Genomic DNA, 7,926 nt, shown 5'->3' with positions numbered 1-7,926 from the left:
TGGAACCTGTTTACCCAGCGTGCTAAGTAGGTGCTAATTAGTAGCAAGTGGCGTGACGAGGATCACGCCGACACGGAATAAATAAGAGCGAAGAAAGCTCTGGAGAATTTTAAAGATGGACGGAAGGCCGGGCGGATGTGTTTAGGAAAATATAAAGAAAACCTTTAAAACAACAACAATCCAGCAAAAATTCACTTTATCAAATAGAACCAATAAAAGTACACGGTTTATGTATCTTCCTGTCTAAACCCGGAGACCGAGGTGATGGAGGTGGAGGGATGGAAGACTTTTCAAAACTGAGCAGGAGCTTTCAACAGTCATGTAGCAACAGGCTAATATTCGATGTTTAACCATTGGCCATTCATTCATCTAGTTCCCCGGTTTCGATCTTAGCTAGCTACATTTTAGCTAGCGTTTTGGCATCGTCCTACTTTTAATAGCCATTTCTATCAGTTACTCTTTTGTGTTGAAGGGTTTTGAAAGACGCGTTTTAAACTTTGGGGGTCAGCCTCCACCGTGACGCGACACAAGATGCTAACGTTTGTACAAGCCGGCAGCGCGAACGCACGTCGATTGCTGAAGCTTAGGACCGGCTGATCAATACATGTGATAGTGAACCAGAGTCATCCTAACATCTGCTCCGCGGACATCCGACGACATCCCGACCTCATCCGAAGCACGAGCGCCATCTTAAAAGCAGCGGTAGCAGTGAACAATCCGAAAACGCACGCTCCCGCTGCCAAAGTCACCTTTCCCGTCTTTACAATTACAGCAGCTTCTGTGAGGTGCGATGTCGTAACTCAGCATCACACATGAGCAGGAGAGACACATTCCAGCGCCGCCAGACGGATGTTTTATGCTCGGGATTAAAGACTGAATCGTCCGACGCAGGATAATATATCTGAACACTAAAAGTCATTCGCTTTCACCGTTTCATCGGATGGAGGCGTTGGGTTCTCCTGACTCCTAAATCGTCTCGAAAGTCTGTGACCTCTGTTGTAGGAACACGTCTTCATGCCAAAGCCACGTGCTAAACAAGCATAGCCACGTGCTAAACACGCAAAGCCACGTGCTAAACAAGCATAGCCACGTGCTAAACACGCAAAGCCACGTGCTAAACAAGCATAGCCACGTGCTAAACACGCAAAGCCACGTGCTAAACACGCATAGCCACGTGCTAAACACGCAAAGCAACGTGCTATACACGCATAGCCACGTGCTAAACACGCATAGCCACGTGCTAAACACGCAAAGCCACGTGCTAAACAAGCATAGCCACGTGCTAAACACGCAAAGCCACGTGCTAAACACGCATAGCCACGTGCTAAACACGCATAGCCACGTGCTAAACACGCAAAGCCACGTGCTAAACACGCATAGCCACGTGCTAAACACGCTAAAGAGCAAAGAACGTGAAACTGGGATTCGGCTAATTGGATGAAATAAACCTTCCGTATAGTTTGTTCAGTGAGAGATGTTTGATTTTTATCCCATCACAGCATAAACCCGGCGTGCGACACGGCGTCAGTGAATTCTCGCTCTCAAAGTAAACTTCTCCAGAACTCTGACTTCCTCCTTTTCCCGCCGATGCTTCCGGTGTTCCTCCGGACGCTCCGGCTGCAGGAATTCACCAGATCCGGTTTTGTGCATGAATTTCCAAGCTCCCTAAATTCGTATTGCCTGGAGGAATCGCTGCTAATGCCGTTCTGTAGCTAAATGCCATCTCTCCGGTGCCCCCCCCCCCCCCCCCCCCCAACCTCCTCCTCCTCCTCCTTCGGACTGCCCAAGGCAGAATGATTAATTTGTGGATATTGATTTCTCTCCCTGAACTGAAAGTATGTGTGTGTGAGAGAAAGAGAGTGAGAGAGAGAGAGAGGGTGAGGCGGGTCAGAGAAGCAAAGGGTGAGGAGGGAGAGAGGTGTGTACTGGCGGGGGGGGGGGGGGGGGGGGGGGGACACATCCAGTATTCAGTGTAGTGCTTCTCTGCAGTTCTTTTTTTTTCTAATCTTTAATGTAGAAGAAAAAAAAGCCAATGGTTGCAGTCTGGATGCGTCAAACCACCCCCCCTCCGTCTTCCTCTTCCTCTTCCTCCCCCTCTCGGTGGCCATTGGCAATTCACTGAGTGTCCACATGTCATTTCATGCCCTGCTGCAGCGGCATGCAGCCCGGCATGCTGGGAGGAGGGGGAAAAGCAAGGGGGGGGGGGGGGGGGGGACGAGCAAGATGGCGAGCTGGATGAAGGCGTGCATTCTTCATTTCCCTGTTTCATTACATCTGTGCATGTGCTGCTGCCCCCCCCACCCCCCCATCCCTACCCGCGCCTCGATGGAGCTGAATGTAAGATCACAGCGTCCACGGAAAGGATCCATAAAACGGAGCTTCCTGTCGGCTGCAGCCCCCCAGAGCCCGACGGAAGTCCATCTTCCTCCCCATCAGTGATACGCTGCTCGTCTCTGAGCGCATGTCCTCGTAGAATCACAGATTGATCCGTTCCGGCCGGACGGTTTCAGGAGAGGGGGGGGGGGGGGGGGGGGGGTCATAGGAGGGCTCCGCCTGTCCTGGAAAGTGATCTGAGGGAGCAAAGGGGGGGCCACGCTGCTCCCCATGAACAATTTAGACTGTTCCTCACTGCTCTCACAACCAGAGACATGAACGTGAACACGCGCACACACACACACACACACACACACGCGCACACACACACACACACACACACACGCACACACACACCAGCTGGTTTTGTCTGAAGTCGTGTTCCTGACGGAGGCTGTCGTTCTGCGTTGCTGAAGCGGCGTGGGTATTTCCCATCATGCCTTCCTCTCACAAACACCAACCGCTGCCCACCTGCATCCGCTCTGCCAGCAGCACGTGTGGGCCGGCGCCGCCTGCGTTCCTCTGCTGCGATCAGGACGAGGACCCGGCGCCGCCTGATCGCCGGCGAGGCTTGGACGAGGGCCGCCGAGCGGGGAGAGAGCTCGCCATCTCATCGAATGAACGTGTGAAACGTTAAAGTGGATTATCTGCAGCGCTGAAAGGCGGGTCTTACAGCCTGCTTATCTCCGCCTCTCTCTGCAGCCGCGACCGCCATGCACGCCGCTGTTTTCAATTTCCCGCTGATTTTTGATTTAAAATATGCAAACGAGCCATAATTAAATACACTCGGCGTTCCTGCCTCACGGGGTCAGGAGGTCACGATGTCAAAGTCAACGGATGGCGCCTCCGCCGGAACACGACGGGTGACAGGGCGGGGCCTTGATACCTTTGCTCGGGTCGCTCAGGTCGACGGGTCAAAGGTCGGCTTGCCTGTGACGCGTGACTGGAGGAAGTCTTCCAGAGAGGGCGGAGCTTCAGGTGAACAGACACCTGCCCCAGCCCGGAGCGCATGGAGCTGAAGCAGGGAGGGGTTTCCGTTTCAGCAGGAAGTTCACGAGAGACACGGGAAAGTTCAAAACTATCTCGGCGTGAAGGTCAAGGAGAATTCTACGCGGCGAGCCTCGAACGGACCCCCCCCCCCCCCCCCCCCGAGGGCACCCTGCTGGGACAGAGCGCGCTTCTTACCCTCCAGGCAGCAGGTCCTCCACAGACCCGAGTGGGTCATCACCTCCTCGTTCTTCTTGCTGGTCTCGTTCTCGTTCATGGACTTGCTCTTGCAGACGCCGCGGGAGTAGAGCCAGTAGTCCGTGCCAACCGCGATGGTCATGAGGCTGAAGGCCGCGAAGGCTCCCACCGTGGTCAGCAGCATCTGGACTCCGCGGTCGAACAGACCCATGTTTCCGCATTCCATGAAAGGGGGGCCCCCTTTCCTCTTGATGTACAGGAAGTAAATATTTGAAAATTTGCGGGACCAAACCAAATCGAAAAAGCAGGATGGAGTGGAGCGGACGGAGAGGGACGGAGGAGGCGGCGGATACGGTGGGAACCTTATGGTTGCGTTTGGGTGAGGACCGACACAGGAGAAAAGCCCGGGATGGGGGGGACGGGGGGGACGGGGGGGGCGGGGGGGACGAAGAGGCGAGGATGTCTCTCCTCTACGGTCACTTTGGTACGGAGGTCAGCGGAGGGCGAGAAACCTTCAACGGGCCGACGGCTGCTGGACCATGGAGGGAGGAAGGTCAAAGCTAAACAGGAATTAACACGTAGAACACATCTGGGGGGGAGGGGGGGGGGGGGGCGTCCGGTAATAACAGCGTTCGTTACAGTGAGTTACCGTTACTTTAGTCAGAGGTTACAGCATCCTGTCCGCAGCCAAAGACAGAGACTCGGATCGATGCCGTTATTCTGAGGGGGGGGGAGGGGGGAGACGAGGGACAGCAGGGGAATCTGTCCCATTAATGGAGGACAGGAGCGGGGAAGGAACGCGATGCTCCGGGTTCTGGAAGGACCAGCCGCAAGGATGAGAGAAGAATCAGCCCGACACAAAAACGGGTCACTGCCCTTTAAAGAAACACATCAAAGCGACTCAACCAGGGGGGGGGGGGGGGGATCAACGCCGGAGATTGAGCTTTGTCCTAAAATTCTGATCCCCAGTTTCCATATGTGGCTCTAGAGTTCTGCGGGGGGGTCCTCCGAAAACGGGGCTCTGCGGTCAGAGGAGGTCCGGAGGGGGCGGGCAGCATCCAGCGAGGCGGGCCGACCATCAGTCGACATGAAGCCGGCAGGAGGAGGACGAGGAGTCGGTGTGGGCGCAGCCGGGCACGCGTCCTCCGTGCGCGGAGGAGGCTGCTGCTGCTGCGTGGGTCTCCAAATCCACGGAGGGACGATCACACCCAGGACGGTCCCGTTTGTAAAAACCTTGCGCCATGGAACTGGAAGAAAAATAAATTCTGATGAATGTTGCAACCCGCGCCTCCTCCTCCTCCTCTTCCTCCTCCTCCTCTTCTTCTTCTTTGCGTGCTCGGATGCGGGATTGCAGGACGGATATTACACAACCACGCGCACGGACCCACGGACCCACGGACGGAGCTGCTGGCGTCACGATGTCAGCGGCGCTGCGCGTCCGACACCCCCCTTCATCCCGGGGATGAGCGACGGCAGCGGGAGGAAGAGGCTGGGAGAGGGCCCACGGTGCGCGCGCGCGTTTATGCGTGCGTGTGGGCGGGGGCGGGGGCGGGGGGCGGATGGAGGGTCCCTCCGTTGCGGTGAAATACCTCAATAAATGTCTGAAGCCTCTGATTCGGCTCCAGATCAGGTCCTTGTCCCTTCATGTGTTCAAAGTTTTCATTCATTTCTCTGAATCTTTTGAGGATTCTGTCTGAAAACCATGAAAACTACAAATATGATTAATTTATATAACATTATATAATGCGCACGGCAAAATGTTATTGGCTGTAAATCAAAATGTAAACTTTCCTGACCATGTTTTTATTAAATGAATGGAGCATGAACGGGTTTTTGTTTTAGCACAACACCCCCACCTAGCGGCCGCAATATTTATTTCAGGCGTGCAGATACAATTATCCCCCCTAACTTTTAAATGGCATTCTATCCCTGAAAGGTAAACACTTTTGCGTTCTGGAACATCGGCACACAGAGTCCACAAACTTTCTTTCTTTCAAACAAGCTTTCTAAAACTTTGACTCACGACGGAAGGATCTGAAAAACTGTTTAACATTAATTAGAACCATTTAATCATTTACAGGAAACCCACAGATAACGGACAGAACTGTGTCAAGAATGAACATTTAACACCGCCTCCACGGGATTCTGTCCCCAGTTATAAAACGGGAGCGAGTCAAAGTCCGGCGCAGAGGATACGCTTGTGCCGGTCTGGATCAGAGGATGGAGCAGATCAGCGACTATCTCCGCAGGTATAAAAAATACAACTTTCTAAAAGGATATATAACTCCGGAGTACATCGAGTCATTCCAGAGCTTTGAAATCAAAGATAGTGACATAATCCTCGTCACTTACCCAAAGTCAGGTGAGATCTTCGTTCGGGTTCAGAGTTCAGTTCTGGCTGGGAACCAATCGGGTATGACTTCTGTCTCCACACAGGAACTATATTTACTCAGCAGGTCATCATCTCCATCTGTGAGTTAGCCGGCGGCCTGAACGAATACCCAAACAACAGTGATCAGATGCCGTGGCTGGAGTACCTGGATGGCCGAGAGCCTTATTGCCTCCGACCCTCTCCGAGGCTCTTCACCTCTCACATGGTTCCAGAGCTAATGCCTCCAGGACTGAAGGCCAAGAAGGCAAAGGTGGGCATTAAATGGAAACGCATTTGCCCCTGGTCAGAATGTTAGGACACACCGCTAACAGCCACGCCTGTGGTCCTCATTTTAAAATGCAATAACGGTTCTCTAAAGCTCACGCTGCCTTCCTCCTACAAAAAAATCATGCTAATAAGTTAACAACTTGACGTATTGGGTTTAAAAACACATGCTTAACAGTCTTTCAATACAACATCATTCAGAAACAAGTACTTAACATCACGCTGAGCACCGGAGCACCCCAGGGCTGCGTGCTTGACCCAGTGCTGTTCGCTTTAATGAATAAACATCCTTGCTTCCTTGTTAGAATTGAGTTTTAGAATTGACGACACATTTTGAAGCATGTCTTTGTCCTGCTCCTGTAGCCCTAGCCTTTTATGGGCTGGCTCCGTTTGGGGTTGCTAATCATTTGCGTACAAAGATTATATATTGACTAAAACTTTGCGCTGATTGTTTGTCTCCAGGTGATATATGTGATGAGGAATCCAAAGGACGTCTTCGTCTCTTATTACCACTTTTGTAAGATCAGCCTCTTCCTGGAGACTCCGGAGAGCTTAGATCACGCTTTCGAGGAGTTTTTGATGGGAAACGGTGAGAAAGCTCAGAGTCTGGAGGATGAAGACTTTATGTTAAATCATCCGCAGCTACGTCTTTAAACAAACTATAATTATAAGCGGTCAATTTGGGCTTCAGATTGTTTTGCATATTGGTTTATATTAATGTTGTATTCATTCCACACTTTGTTTAAAATGTATAGTGTTAGCGTCTTCCTGGTTTGACCACATCAGGGAGTGGCTTCCAAAGAGAGACCAGTACGACATCCTCTACCTGACCTACGAGGACATGGTCCAGGTAAGACCTCTGTTCATTGTAAAATGCTGCTGTGATGAAAGGTAACATTTTCAAGTCCAGTTTGACATGTGCGTAAAATCAAATCGACTTTTCAAAATGTAAATCTCATACAAATAATTTACATTTCACCCGTTTTCTCTCGTAGGACCTGAAGACGGCCGTAACTAAGATCTGCACCTTCTTGGGTAAAAACCTGAGTGAAGCGGACGTTGAGAAAGTTGTAGAGAAATCTACATTCAGAAACATGAAGAAGGATCCAAACGCAAACTACGAGTTTGTGCCGGAAACAACCATAAAGGGAGACTTCATGCGTAAAGGTAACGTAACGTAGATCCTATGGAGTAACGGGAACAGATATCAGGTGTCATCGACTTTTCTCTTTGCAGGTAAAATCGGAGACTGGAAGAACTACTTGACGGTAGCTCAGAGCGAACGAGTCGATCGACTCCTTCAGGAGAGACTCGGAGATTTGTCTCTGAAGTTCATCTGGGAATGAAGAAAGAAGCCACGCCCCCCACGAGATGCTCGGAACGTACCCACGCAATAGCCGTCAATGTGTAAAACGAATGAACGCAAATAAATGTAGATTGATTTCTGACCAATTGTTAAATAATTGTACCAGGAAAAAAATAAATTGAGTTGTTAAATCCTCTGGAATCAACTCCTCGTGTCCATTAAGATGATGACAAAACCAATAAGCTGATTGATCGAGTTTTATCTCGCCTCCGTTTCTAAGGGCCAGACTGAAGGCGCCAGATAACTTAATTTAGAACTTGTGTTCTGTTTTCTTTCACTTTTGATTCAATCTTTTTTCTAACAGAACAAGATGAGAGTGATAAGAAGTATCAACTCCGTTCATCTC

At 51.0% G+C, this 7,926-nt stretch overlaps 1 protein-coding gene across 1 annotated transcript; it reads left to right on the top strand.

Annotated features, from left to right (window-relative positions):
• Window positions 1-5,778: 5,778 nt before the first annotated feature.
• LOC137905748 (amine sulfotransferase-like) lies at window positions 5,779-7,681 on the top strand. Its single transcript, XM_068750001.1, has 6 exons — window positions 5,779-5,920; window positions 5,995-6,200; window positions 6,677-6,803; window positions 6,970-7,064; window positions 7,210-7,381; window positions 7,451-7,681. Exons 1-6 carry the CDS (start codon window positions 5,779-5,781, stop codon window positions 7,558-7,560), a joined length of 852 nt encoding a protein of 283 aa, XP_068606102.1. The 3' UTR covers window positions 7,561-7,681.
• Window positions 7,682-7,926: the final 245 nt, after the last annotated feature.

Source organism: Brachionichthys hirsutus, chromosome 16 (assembly GCF_040956055.1).
Source record: "Brachionichthys hirsutus isolate HB-005 chromosome 16, CSIRO-AGI_Bhir_v1, whole genome shotgun sequence".
Taxonomy (NCBI): Eukaryota; Metazoa; Chordata; class Actinopteri; order Lophiiformes; family Brachionichthyidae; genus Brachionichthys; species Brachionichthys hirsutus.
Note: the sequence above shows the minus strand (reverse complement) of the source record. Positions and strands in the feature narration are given on the sequence as shown.

Coding starts and splice junctions, on each gene's coding strand:
- LOC137905748 (XM_068750001.1), top strand. CDS start 5,779: ATGGAGCAGATCAGCGACTATCTCCGCAGGTATAAAAAATACAACTTT. Junction 5,921..5,994: donor CGTCACTTACCCAAAGTCAG/GTGAGATCTTCG, acceptor GTCTCCACACAG/GAACTATATTTACTCAGCAG. Junction 7,382..7,450: donor GGGAGACTTCATGCGTAAAG/GTAACGTAACGT, acceptor TTCTCTTTGCAG/GTAAAATCGGAGACTGGAAG.